The 21,710-nt window shown below is 35.6% G+C and overlaps 1 protein-coding gene across 3 annotated transcripts in view; it reads left to right on the forward strand.

Moving 5' to 3' along the window:
• Positions 1–21,710, forward strand: part of LOC105484651 (complement factor H) — a 194,314-nt gene that overhangs the window by 162,836 nt on the left and 9,768 nt on the right. For 2 of the 3 annotated variants that reach the window (XM_071077488.1, XM_071077514.1), the window contains 8 exons: positions 6,134–6,310; positions 6,455–6,637; positions 6,745–6,924; positions 8,320–8,496; positions 15,465–15,647; positions 16,112–16,297; positions 19,618–19,791; positions 20,878–21,054. The exons of the other annotated variant lie outside the window; for it this stretch is intronic. In XM_071077488.1, the coding sequence (XP_070933589.1) occupies positions 6,134–6,310; positions 6,455–6,637; positions 6,745–6,924; positions 8,320–8,496; positions 15,465–15,647; positions 16,112–16,297; positions 19,618–19,791; positions 20,878–21,054 (1,437 nt within the window). The remainder of the gene's footprint in view (positions 1–6,133; positions 6,311–6,454; positions 6,638–6,744; positions 6,925–8,319; positions 8,497–15,464; positions 15,648–16,111; positions 16,298–19,617; positions 19,792–20,877; positions 21,055–21,710) is intronic. 3 annotated transcript variants of the gene reach the window in all.

The following is a 21,710-nucleotide window of genomic DNA, read 5'->3' on the forward strand; positions in this document are numbered from 1 at the left end:
GAGTGGAAGGCTGATTTGGAAAACATTTTGGTGGTGGAGAGTACAGGTGATGTTACTAAATGTTGGGTGTGAAAAAGAGTGAGATCAAGGGACTCACATGTTTGTTTTTAATTGTTTTCTCACAAATATGTAGGTAAATGGGAATACCATTTGGGAAAATTGTACTGACTGGAGAGAAAGCATTTTGAGAGGGCTGTTGCAACTTTTGACTTGGTCACATTATGGTTCAGTTGCCAATGGAAAATCAAAACTGGATAAGTGAACTGTGGAGTTGGATATGCATCTAGTGAGGAGATATGCATTTCGGAGTATCATCATATAAATGATGACACTAAATTGGATAAGAATAAAGAATGAAAAGAGCAAAGAGCTCAAGACGCAGCTCTGAAACATTACAACATTTAGATATAAAGCAGAAGAGGAAGAGATAGTAAATAAAATGAAAAAAAAAGGAGTAACCAGAGAAACAGAAGAAAAAATCTAGAATGTTGCCATAGACATAAAAGTAAGGAAATTATTAACGAAAAGGGATTGTAACAGATTGCTTAAAAAGTCATCGTGTCTGAATTCTGATTCCACTACTTGTTAAGCCTGTATCTTTGGCCAACACAGCAAGTCTATTTGAAGCTTTGTTGACTCTTATTGGTAAAATGTCACAATATTTACAAACAATTCTAATATTTCAAAGGATTGTTTTGGTTAGCAGACTAAAATATTTATAAACATTTATTGCCATAGTGCCTTATATGGTAAAGTCAAAGAAGTTGTAATTTAATTACATTATTATCATTATTGACATGATAAATATTTGCAATTTAGTTATTATGTTCAGTTCGCAAAGTTTGATGGATTTGGCAAGGTAGAGGCCAATGACAAGTGTAACAAAAATGGTTTTTAATAGAGTAGAAGAGACAGACCCTACATACAATCTGCCAATAAAAATAATGAGCAAGACATTTAATACAGACTGTGGACATAACTGTTTCAAGATTCTGGCTGTGCATCAAATAGGAAATTCAGAATATTGCTTGAGGAAAGTTTTGCACTGAAGGGAAAAAAAAAAAAAAAAAAAAGATGGAAGACACCAGAGCAGATATAGCAAAGAGGGAAGCTGTAAATACTGAAGCCATGACTTACACAGTTGCCCTGAGAAAATGCGAGGAGAAGGGTTTCAGAGCTACTGTGGAGGTATTGTGCTTTGGTGGCAACAGAACTGCTTACAACTTTGTGACCGGTGGCAACAGGACTGCTTACAACTTTGTGACAGGTGGCAACAGAACTGCTTACAACTTTGTGACAGGAGATGGGAAGGAAAATGAGCAGTAAGGTTGGAAAATGGTAGAAGCTGATGGATTCTGTTTTGAAGTATGAGACATGGTCATCTGAGATTGAATAGTGTGTGGGCAAAGGAGGAGGAAGAGTACTAGGTAGTATAGAAAAGTTTTCAAATAGTCACAGCTGAGAAAGAGAATGAGTAAATTGTAGATGAAAGGCAGTGTCAAAGGTCCAGTTAAATTTGATTCATTCCAGATGTTGTAAACACCTATCATAGGACAGTAGAAAAGGGTGAAAACACAAGCACATGTCTACCTATCCAGAGATTTTATTCATATTTCAACTATCCAGGGAGGTCTCTTCTTTGGGGAATGGTTTCCACAGAATTGTTATTACAGAGCACTTAAGCTAAACAAGATTTACAATCTTCAAGGAGTATATACCTCAGAGTGAAAAACTCATACTAACATTTCACATATCCAGTACTAGGACTTAGGCTTTTAAGTTTTAGATGAAGAAAAATATTTCTAATTCAGGGAGTGTCCATTCACATTCTTCTCTAAATCACGTTTCCTAAGTTATTACCTCCATATAAATACAGCAACTGAATAATACCCAATAATCAAGATCTTAACTTTTCTTTTTAAGGCAATGCTATTCACAATATGATTACAGAGAGAATTTATATAAAATTAGCACAAAATATGTAAAGAAACACACATAGAAATAAAAGAGTTGCTATGTAGAAGATTTTTATGAGAGAAATCCCAGTGATTCTCATTCAAGTGTCAGTTTCTCAAATAATCTTCAAAACTTAATATTAAAACACATACAAAAGCAAATTTCTGTAGTTATTATTTTGTGACATCTCTTTTAAGAATAGTTTTAAATGTAATTTTGTAATTATGTATTAATACTTGAAATTATGATGTGATGAACTTTCTTTTTAGTATGATTCTAATTTATGAATTCTAGATTTTACTTTCCTAAGTTAGCAAGAAAGAAGGATTCCAAATAAGAAAAATAATTGTTTGAATAATATTTGGTGATGTTGCTAATTTTTAAAAATTATAAACATGTAAGGGATAATTTTATACTTATTTGAATCAGGATAATTATCAAATTTATTAAACATTGTTATAAATGGTAGAGATACTAAAATTGTTGTATGCTAAAATAAATATTCAGGACACCTAGAATTTGCCTTTCCATATGATTCTGAAAATATATCTTAATTTGTTTTCTTTATTTGTAATATATTAATTTTGTGATTTTTACATTTTTTCTAACATAAAATATATTAGAAATGTTATTTTAGGTTTTGCTTCCTTGATTACATTAACAAAATACCAATTTTAATTAATTTCTTAGGACATACATCTTCACTAATAAATCTTTGATGGTAATTTACCTCCTTGTGATGTATATGTCAATCACCAAGAATTATAAACATGACAAGACCGGGAATTATTTGAAGGTTGTTTAGTTTCAGTTAAATAAAGGTGTCTTTGACTTTGGAATAACAGATATTACATCATCATTATTCTCAGGATTCTCTCTAGTTGTATTATAAATTTAACTTCTTAAGATATTTCCATGGTGTTTGATGGTGTGCTCATTTCTTTTTTAAAATTTTGATTTCTATGTTTTATATGTTTAGAGGGTCCAAATTCAGTTTTGTTGCATGGATATATTGCACAGCAGTGAAGTCTGTACTTTTAGTGTATTCGTCACCCAAATAGTGAACATAGCGGCAATTAAGTAATTTCTTATTCCTCACCCTACTGCTATCCTGCCACCTTTCTGAGTCTCTAATGTCTATTACTCAGAACCCTCTTTCCATATGTACACATTATTTAGCTCCCACTTATAAGTAACAATATGCAGGATTTTACTTTCTGAATCTGAATTATTTCACCCAATTCATTGTGTACTAAAGTTTTTTTTTTTTTTAATTTAGTATTTGTGTAAAACCACCTTTTGAAGCAGCAACTATCAAGTCTGAAAAGCAATTGATGTTTCCATTGATCTTTTTCTTGGGGGAAAAACCTTAGTTCTAAGGATTTAACATTCTGTAAGTGAGGTTTAACATAACAGTATTCCATAAGCAGCCTTTTTATTGTCAGACCATTGCCTGATTTTAATATAATTTTAAAAAGTATACGTTAAAAAAAATTATTTGTTCTTTATTTTTGTCTGACAGGGTTAATTTGAAAGACCTGTCTTCAAGCTCTGAGAGCAAGTTGTTCTGCTTGGTGTAACCTATAATTAAGTCTTTCAACCTTATTTTGTAATTCTTCAATGAATTTTTCATTTTCATAAGTTCTATTTGCTTTTTAAAAATGTTTTAGTACATTTTTCATTCATGTTTGGAGTGTTTTTATTCTAATTTGCTTGTGTTGCTTTTCAACTTTCTCTTGGACTCTACTGAGCTACTTTAAAATAAATATTTTAAATTCTTTGTCTGGTATTTCAAATATTTTATTTTGGTTAGGACTCATTGCTGAAGAGTTAGCATGATCGTTTGGGAGTGTTGTAATACTCTATTTTATCATACTTCCAGAAATGTTTCAGTCGTTTCTTCTCATCCAGATGAACTATCTCTTCCTATTAATTTTGAGTGTAGTTTTCCATAGACAGGATTATTTTCCCTTGGAGGATGTACTATGATGTATGTTGTATAGGGTTATTTGGTTTAGGTTCTGGGTTCTTTCAGGGCTAAAGACTGTGTTCGTCGTTTGGTTAGAGATAACTTTTACATGATGGCTTTCTTAATTACTGGTTATAGTCGTTATGTACTGAGTGTATGACAAGACTTACTGCTTCCTGAAGGGTTGGTATGGGGGACTTCACAGAAAACTAACCTTGTTCTCCAGCATCATACCCTAGTGTCAGCAGAATTTGCATTGGGGTGTGCAGTTCAACATCCAGGACAATAAGTGGCACGGACAGGTAAGAGCCAGCTGCAGCAGAATTAGATGAGTATATGCTTGTCCTTGTTTATGGGAGAAACACTCTGTTGCCCCAAACAATGGACTGATCTGTGAAATGTACAGTGGTCTGAGGAGGTGGGGTCAAACTGAGTGGATCTGAACCACTAAGTTCACCTTTAGATGCTACAAGGATAAGCACAAGCATCAGGCCTGACAGGGATGTCAGGGAAAGACCCTGGTGAGAGACTCCTAGGTGTCTGCAGTGTGGGAGGTAGTTGCCTGTACTGCACGGCCTGGGCAGGCAAGAACCTGATCCACTTACCTGTCACACCCCAGTCCGAGTGCCCAGTACACTCAGGTTACACAGGCACCACTTTCTTTCTCCAGGCTGCAATGTAGATGATAGCTATGAAAGGCATTTGCCCTGCAGTTCCCTGTCAAAATGTCTTCTATGTGGAACGGCCTCGCTCAGCCCAAAACACACAGCTTTTCAGTTCTCCTGCTCCCTCCTACAGGAACACTGCTGTTCTGTGTAAAGAGGGGAGGGGCCTTGTCTTTCTTGCAGACCTGGCTCCATTGGGCACATCACCACTGGGGATGCAGCCAACCCTAACACCCCTAGAATGTCTGTCCTCTAGTGTGTCTGCACCAGTCTCCTTTGCAAGTGACCACAGCTGTGTCCACAGAATTGGGTGCAGGGGAGATGTGCCCCTCTCTACATCTGTGCTCAAGCACTGGGGTCACCTGGCTCCTGGGATGGATCTATACGCTTCCCTTGCAGAGCCAAGCACAGTGCCTGTGTGTCTGCTGGAAGTGGTGTAGTCACTTTCATCCCACAAGAAGCTGGTTACTCTTGCACACAGGAAAGTGAATGCTACAGTCTTCTTTGTCACAAGGGGCGTCCCTTTGTTGCACTGCACTCTCCCTTCCTTCCCATTAGGAATACTACTCCCCGATGGTTAAACTACTGGGAATGCTGTAGCTCCCATGGGTCCAGCCAGCTATGGGTGACTGCCACATCCAAGCAGGTGCCAGGGAATGTCTGTACAGCTCTGGTGTTATGAGGATAGAGGGCTGAGGTTCCTGGGTAAGAAACAGTCCCCGTGTCAGTGCACTGCAGGCATGAAACCTACCACTGTAACTCAGGTCTGAGGGAAATCAAATGACCCTGTTCAAGCTAGTAGTTGGGGTAATGCCCTCAGGAAGTATCCAAATCTCCACTCACACCGGTGTCTGGGTTCACAAGGGCAGAGGAGCTCTCTGACAGCTTGGATCCACATGGTGAGCTGCAGGGAGCCCAAAAGACTCCTACCTACACTGTCTATGAAGTCCCACAGGATCCTAGTCAACCTTTGCAGACTCTTGCTTCTGTCTTTTTCTGTGCTTTGGATTCTCTCCATGATTTCTCTACGACGTTCCTGCACCCTCTCTTTGACATTTTTCAAGTTATGATCATTTTCCTGTAACTTTGGTTGTTCTTTCTGAGGAGAACTGATGTCCAAACTCCTTCGTCACTCATCTTGTTTTTAAAAAGCCCCAATTCTGGGCTATGTATCCAATTTTAAAATTGTAGTATTAGTCTTTTTTAATATGAGAGAGTAATTTCATGTTTTGAATAAAAGAAATAACATTAAATTTCATAAATATCAGTGATTAAAACTAGATTCATTGTAAGCAAGTTGAATTTACAGATCAATTTTTAGAACACATACATTTCAATACCGTAACATTTCTTGTAAAGTTCAATTTCAATTTCAACAGCATATAAAACACAGTATGTAGCATTCTTTACAGGGAAAATGTTTATCTGATGCACCTCTGTATGTATGACCCAATATAAACCTCATTTTGTTGTGGCACATGTAAAATTTACTTTGGCAATGATTAATCAAATATTCTCATGAAATTATTTTACCTTTTTTCAGAAAGAGAATGTGAACTTCCTAAAATAGATGTACACTTAGTTCCTAATCCCAAGAAAGATGAGTATAAAGTTGGAGAGGTGTTGAAATTCTCCTGCAAACCAGGATTTACAAGAGTTGGACCTAATTCAGTTCAGTGCTACTACTTTGGATTGTCCCCTGACCTCCCAATATGTAAAGGTGAATGTTTATCTTACAATTGCTGAAATAAGAATTAGAACTTTAATATCAATTTTTTTTCTTAATTTTGTTTGGGCTTCCATCGTCTGTAATCTAATGAATTAAGTCAATTTAACCATTATTTACATAGTATTTCTACCATAGAGCAAGTACAGTCGTGTGGTCCACCTCCTGAGCTCCTCAATGGGAATGTTAAGGTAAAAACAAAGGAAGAATATGGACACAGTGAAGTGGTGGAATATTATTGCAATCCTAAGTTTCTAATGAAGGGACCTAATAAAATTCAATGTGTTGATGGAGCGTGGACAACTTTGCCAGTGTGTATTGGTAATGTATAAAATATTAATATTTAAACTTGTCAAAACTTTTGTATTTTGGATCTAAAGCACATAAATCATGTTTTCACAATAAACTTTTTTGTAAAATTTACGTAGAGGAGGAGAGTACCTGTGGAGATATACCTGAACTTGAACATGGCTATTCCGAGCTTTCTTCCCCTCCTTATTACTATGGAGATTCGGTGGAGTTCAGTTGCTCAGAATCATTTACAATGATTGGGCACAGATCAATTACGTGTATTCATGGAGTATGGACCCAACTTCCTCAGTGTGTGGGTGAGAATACATTTCTTAAATCAACATTTAATAAAGTTTAATATTTTTATTGTAAAAACAATATTAGCAACTGAATTTTTGAAATTTACAGATATGGCTCAAAATGTCCAGTCTTCGATATAATGAAACCAATCTTTCTCATATTGTTTATAATTCAACGTGTGTCTAGAGAGAAAAAATAAAGTTAGCAATATAATTTTATGACTCTTTCTGCCTCTGACATCAGTATTGTTTATATTTAAAAGCATGAAGCAACATTTTACTTATAAAATTGTCATATGAGGCCAGGTTGGTTGCTCACGCCTATACTCCCAACAGTTTGGGAGGCCAAGGCAAGAAGAATGCTTGAGGCCAAGAGCTAGAGACTGGTGTGGGCAATATAGCAAAAGCCCATCTCTATAAAAAAAAATTGTGTAATTAGTTAGGTGTGGTAGTGCATGCCTGTAATCCAGCTACTGAGGAGGCTGAGGAGGGATGATTGCTTAAGGCCAGGAGTTCGAGATTGCAGTGAGCTTTATTGTGCATTCCAGCCTGGGCAACAGAGTAAGACTCTTTCTTTAAAAAATTAAAATATTAAAAAATTGTCATATGATTAAATATGAGTACTGTTACTGAGAAATTATAACTATTTTATGTAAAATAAAAATATCATTGTTATGTGGTACTCCTTTTTGGCACTGCAAAGCAAAGAAACAAAGTTAACCAAATACTACTCTCCCATAGGATTATTTTCTCTCTTAAAGCTTCCAAAAGCAGTAATTTTTCAGTTTGTTCCATATCAGCCAAAATAAGTTAATGTGCTGGAGGGTTGGTGGGCCACAGGCCCTCTATGTCAGTGATATAGCTAAGTGACATGAGGTAGTCAGGGACTGAGTCAGGACGTAAATCTCATTGGTGGACTCCACACTGTAAGTCTCATGTCCTGATCAGCAAGAAGCCAAGGTGATTCACTTACAGTGTGATTTGAGATGTACAAGTCTTTAAAATCATCTTGACTCTTTGATGACTAACTGGATGGATCTTGGGGACCCTCATTCCCTTTTTTCTAAAACTGAGTTATTTCCTAAAGTTTTCCTGGGTCCTGCATGGTAAGAGTCCTAAATGTCCAATTCCACTTGTTCATCCAATGAAATATTCAGTGATATTTTATATTTACCGAAGTACAAATTGTCTTATGATAGATATTCTCTCTTGACATTTCAGCAACCGAATACAGGGCCTATATTTTTACATAATAGCATTTTGAGGCAATGTGATCAGGAATAACTTGGTTGGTGAAATTTATAATGATAAATCATAATTTTACTATGCTGATACTATTAACTTTTAGCTATGTTTATGTAACGGTTTGATTCATATAATTTGAATTTTCATAAAAATATATTTATTTTATAGCAACAGATCAACTTAAGAAGTGCAACTCATCAAATTTAATTATAATTGAGGGAAATTTAGCAAACAAGAAGGAATTCAATCATAATTCTAACATAAGGTACAGATGTAGAGGAAAAAAAGAACACATACACGCAGTCTGCATAAATGGAAAGTGGGATCCAGAAGTGACCTGCTCAAGTAAGCTCTTATTTTGTTTTCAGAAACGTATTCTATTTCTCATTTGGAAGAATAATACATACATTTTTGTCTTTTAAAACTTTAGCTATTTATTATTACAAATGCTCCTGAACCACGAAGGTAATTTAGAAACTAACGGAAACACTGTTTCTTAATACTCACTGTGCCATGTCAATAACTTACCTTTACTATTAAAAGGAAAAAAAAAACACATAAACTCATTGGTTTTTTAAATTAACATTCAGGCATTCCATGTCATCATTACTGTTGGAGGACCAGTACTTCCCATTCCTTTTCTTGTCAACAAATGTTCCGGTGCCTATACCTCTATCTATTCCAATAACCACTATGTATCTGTTTGTGTGTATGTGTGTATGTATCTGTATCTATTTCTATCTATTCATTTATTTAATCAATCTGCCTATTCATCTACGTAACCATCTATTCATCTATCTGTCCATCTATCTAGTCATCTGTTTATCTATTAATTTATTGTTTATCTATTTTGAAAAGTTAGTCATATTGACACCTACTGTTTCACTTGAATAGTGTAGGGTTTATTCCAGTCTTCCCACATTCGATACATGTATTTTGCTCTCCAGTTGCGTTCGTTGACTCACTAGCCTCAATATTTTTACTAATGTCTCTCAGTCTAGGATATACAGAAAGCATTGACAACCGATACAAAAACTAATCTACTGTCAACATTTCAATATGTTTAGGGTCCTTAAAGAAGCAAATAATGTATACATGCAGTGAAGTGTACATGTTCTACAGTTTTTTCTTGAAGTTTTATATTTTATATTTTCTTGAAGTTTTAAAAATATTTATATTTATATTTTACCTAACTTCTACTTAGGTTTATTGAAATGATCGTATGGTTATTGTCCTTTCTGTTAATGTGATGCAGCACGTTTACTAATTTGCCTATGTTAAACCACCTTTACATTCCTTGGATTAAACCCATTTGTTCATAGCAAATGCTCTTTTTAATGTGCTGTGGGATTTGTTTTGCTAATATAATGTTGAAGTTTTTTTGTACCTGTGTTCATCAGGGGAGTTTGCCTGTGGTTTTCTTTTTGAGTTGTGTCCTTGCCTGGTTTTGGTTTCAGAGTAATGCTGGGCCACTGCAATAAGTTAGAAAAATGATCTCCTCTTCCAATTTTGGAGTCGCTTTAGAAAATAGTTACTAGCTCTTTTTAAAATGTTTGGTAGAATTCAGCAATGAAGCCATCAGGTCTTGGATTTTCTTTGATGGGAGACATTTTATTACTGATGTAATCTCTCTTTAGGATTAGTCTGTTAAGATTTTTCCATTTCCTCTGAGTTAATCTTAGTAGGCTGTGTGTGTCTTGGAATTTATCCATTTCTTCTAAGTTATTCAATTTGTTGGTATATAATTGCTAGTAATGGTCTCTCGTTATTATTTATATTTTTGTGGTATCAGTTGTAATGTCTCCTTTTTCATCTCTGATGGTGTTTCTTTAAACCATATCTCTCTGTTTTCAGTTATTCTTGTTGAAGCTTTGTCAATTTTGATTATCTTATAAAAACAATTCTTTCATTGATATTTTGTACTGCTTTTGGAGCTCATTTTTCTTACTTTTGCTTTATGATTTCTATCCTTCTACTAATTTTGAGATTGATTAATTTGTTTATGTTTTTCTGCTTCTTTGAGGTGTACTACTAGATTGTTTATTTGAGTTTTTTCCACTTTCTTGATATAGGCATTTATTCCTATAAATGTCCATCTTAGAAGTACTTTTGCTGCATCCCATAAGTTTTGCCATGTTTCGTTTCCATCTTCCTTTTTCTCAAGATATTTTTAAATTTCTTTAAATTTTTGGACCACATTATTGCTTCAGAGTGTATTGTTTAATTTTCACCTAATTTTAACTTTTCCCTAATTCCTCCTTTTTTGATTTCTCCTTTCATACCATTGTTGTCAGAAAAGATACTTGATATGATTTCAGTCTTCTTGAATTTGATAAGACTTGTTTTATGGTCTAACATATGACATGTTCTGGAGAATGTTCGGTGTGCATTTGAGAAGAAAATATTGTATGTTGTTTTTAAGTAGTATGTTCTTTATATGTCTGTCCAATCTATTTGGTATAAATTATTGTTCAAGTTTAATGTTTCCTTATTGATATTCTGTCTGGATGCTGTCTCTAAATGTTGAAAGTAAAACATTGATATCCCCTACTATTACTGTGTTGCAGTCCACATCTCCATTCAGATTCCTAAATGTTTCCTTTATACATTTAGTTGCTCTGATGTTGAGTGTATACATATCTTTGCAATAGTTGTATTATCTTGACAAATTGACCCTGATATCATTATATAGTAACCTTCTTTGTCCCTTTGTACAGTTTTTCCATGAAGTCTATTTTGTCTGAAATAAATATAACTACCCCTGCCCTCTTTTAGTTTTTATTTTTATAAATTTTTTTCCATTCTTTCACTGCAATCTATGAATGTACCTTACAGTGAAGTAAGTCAATTGTAAGCAATTTATAATTGAGTATTAATCTTTAATTTATTCATTCTAGGCTTTTTGATTGTAGAATAGATTCCATTTCCATATAAAGTAATTTTGATAGGTAAGGATTTATAGTGGCAATTTATTAATTGTATTCTGGTTGGTTTTTAAACCATTTGTTTCTTTCTCTCTTGCTTGCTTTATTTATACTTTGGTGTCTTTCTGTAGTCATATGCTTAGGATTTCTTCTTTAATCTTTTGTGTATCTATTAGAGGCTTTGCTTTATTATCCTTAGGCTTGGATAACATATCTTACAAAAGTCTATTTTAAGTTGATAGAAACTGAATTTTGATTATATACCAAATCTCTAAATTTTACTCTGCCCCTCTCATGTTTTCTGTCTTTGATGATACACTTTACTTCTTTCTATAATTCATATCTCTTAACAAAGTTTGTAGCTTCAGTTGTTCTTAGTAGCTTTGCTTTTTAACCTTTATTTGCCTAGCTATATTTACCCATCACCATTGAAGTATTAGAGTGTTTGGATTTCATATTGTACTTACTTTTACTAGTAAGTTTCATACTTTAACACCTTCTTGTTACTAATTAGCATCCTCTTCTTTCACCTTCAAGAACTCCCTTTAGCATTTCTTGTAAGGCAGAAAAGTGTCCTTATGCTCTCTCAGCCTTTTTTAATCTCAGAAAGCTTTTATCACTCCTTTGTTTTTAAGACAGAATAGTGGAATCTAGAATTATTGGTTGGCAGCTATTTTCTTTCAGAACTTTGAGTATATCAATCCACTTCCTTATGTCCTGCAAGGTTTCTGTTGAGTAATCCACTGACAATCTTGTGGAAATTCCATTTTATATAACCATTCACTTTTTATTTGCCTTTTCTGCACTGCTCCAATTTGGCGTTGCGCCTGGAGTTTTTACATACCATTTTAAGACCACCTATTTGCTTTATGATCTAGGGAGACTGGTATATTTCCAGTATCTTCTGCTGTGAGAATTAAGAGTTTTTGGATAGAGTCCTTTTGGAGGTAAGTAAAAGTTGCAGCACTTGATGGAGACATAAAACTGCATTTTAAACACACTTTCTCTCCACTGCTCTTGGGCAATGAAGCTCCTGAAAGTGCTTACACACCCATATAAAACTGCCATTTTTTTGTGTGTGGTCTAGATAGACTCCGGATATATTTTGTGCCCTCTACTCCCAGAACCAAGAGTTTTACGATATAGTCCCTGAATGAAAGTTATAAAAGTTAGGACACTCAAATTTGTGTGGACAAACTAGTTGAAAGAGTGATCAGTGTCCCTGGATTTGTCACTGGGGTGAGCCACTAGAACCGGCTAGAGAAGTGCCCGATGCGAGTTCGTTAGAATCCAGACTGCAAGTTTTTTAGAATTTAGACCTCCAAGTAGCCACAGGAAGAATATTCATAAAACCCTTTCTTCGGAGGAACAGGGGTCTGTGTTTTTTCAGCCCATTCTCTGAACTGCTATTAGGGAATGAAGTTTCTGGAAGCTCTTCAGCACCTGTATCAAACCACATTTTCTCCTGTGATCTAGAGAGACTCTCATGTGTCTAATCTCCTCTGCTTCCAAAATTAGTGAATTAAGAGCCAAAGCACAGGAAATCTTACACTTTGGATGTTTTATGTGAGATCCAAAGACTCCTCTCCACAACGAGAAATTGGGTTTTTGAGATTCCTTTTCTAATTGGATGGTGCAGTGCACAAGACTGGGGTCCATGCTCCAGTGTGTGGCAACTTTTCTTACTTGTTCAATGTGAATGTTTTCTTCCTTGCCTGGTGAGTAGGAGTCCCTTTGTTGGTCTCTGACTTTCTTTCAGAAGGAATTCATTCATGAATAGATGTTTGTTTAGGACATTCTTGGGTGGGAGAAGAGTCAGGAGCTTCCACTCCTGCCATGTTGCTGACATCACCCCATGCCTAGCTCTTTATTTTACTCCCAGGAAACTAGAATATTACAGGTATCGTTAAGTGCTCCTACACAAGCAAGAGAGAAACCAGTACTTCAAGATGCTCCCCAAAACACTAACATGATAAACACATAGTTCACTCTTACCTTTCCTCTCTGAGGGAGAAGCAGCCAAAATATATTGGTTTCTGTTTACTTTAGGGGGTTGCAAGAGGCTTTGCACTGGTTTCTAGATTTCTCACAAAGGGAATTGTTTCCAATATCATCATTGAATCAGTGTGCTTGCCAGGGCAACAGTGAGTTGTGGCTTCCTATACTGCCATCTTGCTGATGTCACTGCCCTCTTTCACCCTCAATATTAATCGTGTTTTTAAAATCTTGATCATTGTTTTACTTTTTTCCCAATTTTATTAATATTTTCAAAAACCAATTATAATACCTTTAAATTTTCTCCATTTGCTATTTTTTTAGATTTCTTATATTTTACTAATTTTAGCTTTGCAGCTTTCTCCCTTTTCTATTTTTCTTTGTCTGTTTTCTCTTCTTCACTGACTTTATTGTTTTCTTCCTTCTGATGACTTCAATTTTAATTTCACTTCTCTCAATCTTAGGGTGGAAAACGAAAACATGGTCATAAACTATGACACTTTGAAAACATAAAACTTTAAAGCACCAACATTTTGAGCACTGCTTTAGCTGTGTCCCAAAATGTTACATATGTGTGTGTGTGTGTGTGTGTGTGTGTGTGTTTATGCTCTGTGTGTGGGGAGACAGAGAGAGGAGAGAGAGATTTATTTTTATTTTATTTGAAATATTTTCTCACTTGCCTTGTGGTTTGTTTGTTGATGATCATTTATATAGATGCCTATTGCTTAATTTCCAAATATTTGATTTTTTCTAGATAACCTATTTTTGCAGGTTTGTAATTTAATTCTGTTGTCAAAGAATACTGGGAAAATTGCAATGTTTTGAAACAGTGTTTTAATTGCATAGCATGTAGTCTACCTTGCTGATGGTATTATTTACAAATAAAAATGTGCATACACACTAAATGTAGAATTAGGCTATACTGGATCAGAATGTTCTTTAAATATATTTGGCTGTGTCACAAATTTGTTAAATAAACAATCTCTTTCTCAATTACTTACTATCAGAAAATACTTTTAAAATGAGTAATAATGATTGCAGTACACATTGAAATCAATGGGATACAGCTTTAACAGAGATGTATTTGACATCACAACGTGCATTAGAAGAAAAAAAAATAAAAGTAACAAGTACTACAATCAAGAAAGTAGACAGGAACATACACCTAAGAAAAACAGAAGGAAATTATCATTCAAGCATAAATAGTTGCTCATTTGTCTTAAGAAAAATAAATTGACAAGAAGGCTAAAAACATGTTAAAATATTGAAAAATAGAAATAAGTCAAAATACTTTTGATAAACTGTGAAATACTTTAATTATCGTAGGCAGAAAAAGAAAACTTGAAGTTATCAATAAATAACCTTTATAAAGTTTTATTCACCCAAACGTCTTCCTGAATTGATAACAAAATGTCAGACACTTGAAATCATTGCCATGGTTTCCTAGAGTATGCTTGCATAAAGCGTTAGGAGAGGTAGAGCATACACTGTGATAGGAGGAAGCAAATCAAGGGATTATAGAGGGCTGAATGCTCCTAGATGCTTCTAAACTCCCCCATCAGTGTCAAACAGGACATGCTTCATTTTCATATTATGAAAAAATAAGATATTTCTGACGTATCGCAATTTAACAAGAGCTCAGCTGTGAGTTTACAAAGGTGTCTTTATATGTGATTATATAACTTTATATGTGATTATATATATTAGTATATATATAAACTATATATAACAGGCTGTGCAATGCATTAGACTGGGTGCATACCATCCATTTAAATATGCCTAAACAGTATAGGTTAGCTAGTAAATAAAAGCTCTAGGGGAGTTTCAAGCTTCAAATAGCACACGATAAATTACTAGTGAATATATTTAATGCTTATATTGGTCAAGTGTCAGTACCAAATTGATTATTAACTAAATGTAATTCTACTTCTGGCTAGTTAGATTCTATTGACAGAAAATTTTGTGAGGGTTTTAATCCAATTCTAATGCATTTGATCATAGATATCAATTTTTATTATTGCACGTAATTAAGAGTGTGTAATACCGTTAAACATTCTAAAGGTTCAAAATAATTAAAATCGATAATACATAAATTATGCAAAATTTATTATACAAAGAATATATGAAAAAACTACAAGAAAATCTGAGAATACAAGCCAAAAATTTTATCGTTTAATGTAACTGTTACACAGTTGAAAGGTATAGCATATGTATACATAGAACATCACAATTAAGATGTGATAATTTATGAAACATAGTTATTGAATATTCTATTTATTCTATTTTCATCATAGAAATTATGATTTTTAATCAAAAAGCCTAATTTTAATATTTAAATATTTAAATTTTTATTTTAATATTAATCATATTTTTAATATTTTCAATAATTTTTAGTGGCACAAATACAGTTATGCCCACCTCCACCTCAGATTCCCAATTCTTGGACTATGACAACCACATTGAATTATCGAGATGGAGAAAAAGTATCTGTTCTTTGCCAAGAAAATTATCTGATTCAGGAAGGAGAAGAAATGATGTGCAAAGATGGAAGATGGCAGTCAATACCACGCTGTGTTGGTCAGTAATGGATAACTTGTTTTACTTAATTCTTTCCAATGAAGTTAATACTCTCTTGTGCTTTGTGTAACCAAGAGAGAAGTTCTTTCTCTGTGTCTACTCCTTTATCCTGACACAATAAATTAGGATGTAGGCTCATTAATAACCACTCTTTCAGTTTTTTGGATGAAATATAGCCCAAATCTTTGGAATATTATGTCAATGTCATGTAACTTTTCAATTCATGTATGTTTTAATCATCATGATGAATAGGACATGACTGAAGAGGATTATTGAACAAGAGGATGGTAACATAGATATGGTAGAGGAATATATCTTTGTAAGTTTCTAATATGTTTTAGTTTTTAAATAATTTTATTTGTTCAAAGTGTACTCACTTTAAAATCCAAAATAGTATTTAGTTTTATATTTCAATCTAAATATTTTGTTTGTTCTTGACCCTTTGATTTTTGTTCTTCATTTAGAAAAGATTCCATGTACACAGCCACCTCATGTAGAACATGGAAGCATTATTTCATCCAAGTCTTCACAAGAAAATTATGCACATGGGACTAAATTGAGTTATACTTGTGAAGATGGTTTCAGGCTATCTGAAGAAAATGAAATAACATGCTACATGGGAAAATGGAGTTCTCCACCTCATTGTGAAGGTTAGGACAATACGAATACTCAATTTCTGTTTATGGTAGAATTCACTAAAAACAATCTCTTCTTATCAAAGTGAGGGGACAGAATAATTCAGATTGCTGCATATATAAAATTATTTATATGTTATACCATTAAAATACTTTTTGCATGATTGAATCTATTTTACTCCTGTTAATTTTATTTTGTTCATGATAGAATCATTTTTTGTTCTGGCATTTAAAAAATAATATCTAGTGAAATTAAACATATCCATATTAGTTCGTTCTCATGATGATATAAAGAACTGCCTGATACTGGGTAATTTATAAAGGAAAAAGGTATAATTGGCTCACAGTTCTGCATGGCTTGGGAGGTCTTAGGAAACTTACAATCCTTGTGAAAGGAGAAGCAAACACATGATGACAGGAAGGATAATTGCTGAGTAAAGAAGGAAAAGCCCCTTATAAAACCATTTGATCTCATGAGAACTCACTCACCGTCACAAGAACAGAAGCATGGAGATAACTGCCCCCATTATTCAATGTCCACCCACTGTGTCCCTCTTATGAAACATGGGGATTATGGGAACTACAATTCAACAAGAGACTTAATTGAGGACACAGACAACCCATATCATTCTACCATGGCCCATCCCAATTCTCATATCCTCACATTTCAAAACATAATCATGCCTTCCCAACAGTCCCCAAAATCTTAACTTATTCCAGCATTAACTCAAAAGTTCATGTCCAAAGTCTCATCTGAGACAAGGCAAATCCTCTCTGCTTATGAGCCTGTAAAATCAAAAGCAAGTTGGTCATTTCCTAGATACAATGGGGATACAGGCATTGGGTAAATGCTCCCATTCTAAAAGGGAGGAAGTGACCCAAACAAAGTGGCTACATGCCTGATGAAGTCCAAAATTTAATAGGGCAGTCATTAAAACTTAAAGTTCCGGCCGGGCGCGGTGGCTCACGCCTGTAATCCCAGCACTTTGGGAGGCTGAGGCGGGCGGATCACAAGGTCAGGAGATCGAGACCACGGTGAAACCCCGTCTCTACTAAAAATACAAAAAAAAAAAAAATTAGCTGGGCGCGGTTGTGTGCGCCTGTAGTCCCAGCTACTCGGGAGGCTGAGGCAGGAGAATGGCGTGAACCCGGGAGGCGGAGCTTGCAGTGAGCCGAGATCGCGCCACTGCACTCCAGCCTGGGCGACAGAGCGAGACTCCGTCTCAAAAAAAAAAAAAAAAAAAAAACTTAAAGTTCCAAAATTATCTCCTTTGATTCCATGTCTCACATTCAGGTCATGCTAATTGATGCACGGGGTGGGCTCCCACAGCCTAGGGCAGAATCCATCCCCGTGGCTTTGTCCCCTTCCTGGCTACTTTCTTGGGCTAGCATTGAGTGCCTGTGGCATTTCCAAGAGCATGGTGCAAGCTATCAATAGATCTACCATGCTGGGGTTTTAAGTACTGTGGCCCTGTTCTCACAGATCCACAAGGCAGTGCCCCAGTGGAGACTCTGTGTGAGGACTCTGACCCCACATTTCCCTCACTCAATGTCCTAGCAGAGGTTCTCCATGTGGGCTCCACCCTGCAGCAAACTTCCGCCTGGACATGCAGGCATTTCCATATATCTTCTGCAATCTAGGCGGAGGTTCCCAAACCTCAATTCTTAACTTCTATGCACCCACAGGCCCAAGACCACATGTAACTCCCAGCAAGGCTTGGTGTTTTCACACTCTGAAGCAACAGACCAAGCTGTATGTTGGCCCCTTTAAGCCACAAATGGAGCTGAAGCAACTGGGATAGAGGATATCATGTCCTGAGACTGCATAGAGCAGTGGGAGCCTGGGCCTATTCTATGAAAGCATTTATTCCTACTGGGATTCTGGGCCTGTGATGGGAGAGGTATCATGAAGACCTTTGACATGCCCTGGAGACATCACCATTGTCTTGGTGATTAACTTTTAGCTCATTATTTTTGCAAATTTCTGCAGCAGGCTTGAATTTCTCCCCAGAAAATGAGGTTTTCTTTTCTATTGCATTATCAGTCTGCAAATTTTCCAAACTTTTATGCTTTGATTCCTCTTGAGCTTTTTGCCACTTAGAAATTTATTGTGCCAGATACCCTAAATCATCTCTCTCAAGTTCAAAGTTCTGCAGATCTGTAGGGCAGGACCACTATGCCACCAATCTCTTTCCATAGCAGAAGTGACCTTTACTCTAGTTTCCAACAAGTTCCTCATCTTCATCTGAGACCACCTCATCATGGACTTCATTGTCCATATCACTAAGCATTTTGGTCAAAACGATTCAACAAGTCTGTAGGAAATGCCAAACTTTCCCATATCTTCTTGTCTTCTGAGCCCTCCAAATCCCTAGGAAGTTCCAAACTTTTTCACATTTTCCTGTTTTCTTCTGACCCATACAAACTGTTCTAACCTGTGCCTTTTACCCAGTCCCAAAGAGGCTTCCACATTTCTGGTTATCTTTACAGCAGCACCCAACTCTCTGTGGTACCAATTTACTGTATTAGTTTGTTCTCATACTGCTATAAAGAACTGCCCAAGACTGCATAATTTATAAAGGAAAGAGGTTTAATTGACTCACAGTTCCATAATGCTGGAGAGGCCTCGGGAAAGTTACAACTATGATGGAAGGGTGAGCAAACATGTCCTTCTTCATATCATGGCAGGAAGTAAAAATGCAAAGCAAAGTGCAGAGAAAAGCAAAGACAGAAAAGCCCCTTATAAAACCATCAGATTTCATGAGAACTCACTCACAATCATGAGAACAGCGGCAGAGGGATTAATCGCCCCATTGATTCACTTTACTCCCATCAGGTCCCTCCCACAGCACATGAGGATTATAGTAACTGCAACTCAAGATGAAATTTGGGTGTGGACATAGCCAAACCTGTTCTGCAAGTTGTCATGTTTGCTTTGTCATTATGTTTTAAAACTTCTTTTACATTCTTCCTACAATGCTCCTTCTGATTTCCTACAATATATTATGTTTTATCTGGAATTGTTAACCATAAATGTGTATCTTATTATCATGAGTAAGTTTACAGAGGCATTCCCTACCGAGGCATTGATGATCCTTTTCTTAAATGTATTGCTATTTTTAGTTTCAAGTCCTTCCTCAGTTGGTGACAGTCCGATAGATAGACAGACACCAGAAGGCTGGTTTTAGGAAATATTTGTGTACTTCTCTGCAACATTATGGTAGCTCCGGTGTTGTTTCTTATCAAATGTAGCCACTCAATATAAAAACAGGCACATAAAATTAAATTTCTGAGTTAGTGAAACCTGAATTCATTCTTTTTTTTTTTTTTTTTAGGCCTTCCTTGTAAATCTCCACCTGAGATTTCTCATGGTGTTGTAGCTCACACATCAGACAGTTATCAGTATGGAGAAGAAGTTACGTACAAATGTTCTGAAGGTTTTGGAATTGATGGGCCTGCAATTGCAAAATGCTTAGGAGAAAAATGGTCTCGCCCTCCATCATGCATAAGTATGGTGTATTGAATTTTATTATATGTATGATAAATATTCTTCATTCAAAGTGTAAGTTGTACCAATAAGAAGAAAACAGTGACTCTAGAATTTCATAAGGTTTTCTTGAGTATTCTGGATTGTTGTGGAAAATTATAACTCTAGTAATTAAAACATTTGACTTCATAAGCCAAATTGGTTCATTTTCACATCATCTTGTGTGAACTTTAAGCATCCTCTGATGTATAGTCTCAGACTTCTCATCTCTGTTCTTAGGGCACAGCTGCCTCTACTCATCAATCTCATCATTATTCAATCTTCTGTCAGTTTATCAACAATCTCCCTATAAGTATATTTTCTAAAATATTCACAAAATTATTATAAGTATTTCACATTTGACAGGAGCAAAACATTTGGAAATAATACATACAATACCTGCATAATTGGTGTATTATTCCGTTCTCACACTGCTGTAAAGAACTTCCTGAGACTGGGTAATTTATAAGAGAAAAAATTTTAATTGGTCACAGTTTTGCATGGCTGAGGAGGGGTCATGAAACTTACAATTACCACTGAAGGGGAAGCAGGCACCTTCTTCACAAGGTGGCAGGAGAGAGAGGAGTGAGCGAAGGAGGAACTTCCAAATACTTATTAAACCATCGATCCTGTGAGAACTCACTCACTGTTATGAGAACAGCATGTGGGAAACTGCCACCATGATCCAATCCCCTCCCACCAGGTCTCTCTCTCAGCACCTGGGGATTATAATTCAAGATGAGATTTGGGTGGGGACACAAAGCCTAACCATATCAGGTGGAAAGTAAGGACAAAAAATAATGTGAACAAAAAAATGTGTAATCTCAAGTGCATGGCTACCAATATCTCTTGAGGCTTCTAATATCATTCCTATTTTGTATTTTTAATAGATTCAGAAGAATTTAATATAATTAAGAGAAAATGGCCAATATATTTCCTCAAGTTATAAGCAAAATGTTGTACAGTATTCATTGATTCTATATATCGCTATTTTAGAATACATTACATGCATTGTACGTAACCTGTTTTTAAAGATTTGCTGAACAAATACATATTTTTCCTATTTCAGAAACAGATTGTCTCAGTTTACCTAGCTTTGAAAATGCCATACCCATGGGAGAGAAGAAGGATTCATATAAGTCGGGTGAGCAGGTGACTTACACTTGTGCAACATATTACAAAATGGATGGACCCAGTACTGTAACATGCATTAATAGCAGATGGACAGGAAGGCCAACATGCAGAGGTACTTTGATGAATTCTTAAAATTTATTTATATAATGCATGGGCCTGGCCCAGTGGCTCATGCCTGTAATCCCAACATTTTGGGAGGCCAAGGGGGGCAGATCACTTCAGGTCAGGAGTTCGAGACCGGCCTGGCCAACATAGTGAAAACCCGTCTCTACTAAAAATACAAAAAAATTGCGGGGCATGGTGACATGCATCTGAAGTCCCAGCTACTCGGGAGGCTGAGGCAGGAGAATCACTTGAAGCAGGGAGATGAAGATTGAAGTGGGCCAAGATTGTGCCACTACACTCCACCCAGGGTGTCAGAGTGAGATTAAATCTCCAATAAATAAATAAATATATAAGTACAATTTATTTATATAGACTGTCTTAGGCAATAAAATAAAGAATTGTCTCTAACATCATTAAAATGGACATAAATTAAGTTTTTAGGGCAGAACAAAGTGGGCATATGCCTAAAAATAAAAAGATGGAACTGAGTATTTGATGATTAATCTTAGCTCAGTAATTCTCAAAGTGTGGTTGCTAAACCGGTAGCATCATCATCTTCTTGGAGATTGTTTGAAATGAAAGCAAAATTCCATGAGCTCATTCTAGACATATGGAATCAAAAGTCTCGAAATAGAACCCTGAAACTGTTTTACCAACCCCTCA

Source organism: Macaca nemestrina, chromosome 1, assembly GCF_043159975.1.
Source record: "Macaca nemestrina isolate mMacNem1 chromosome 1, mMacNem.hap1, whole genome shotgun sequence".
Taxonomy (NCBI): domain Eukaryota; kingdom Metazoa; phylum Chordata; class Mammalia; order Primates; family Cercopithecidae; genus Macaca; species Macaca nemestrina.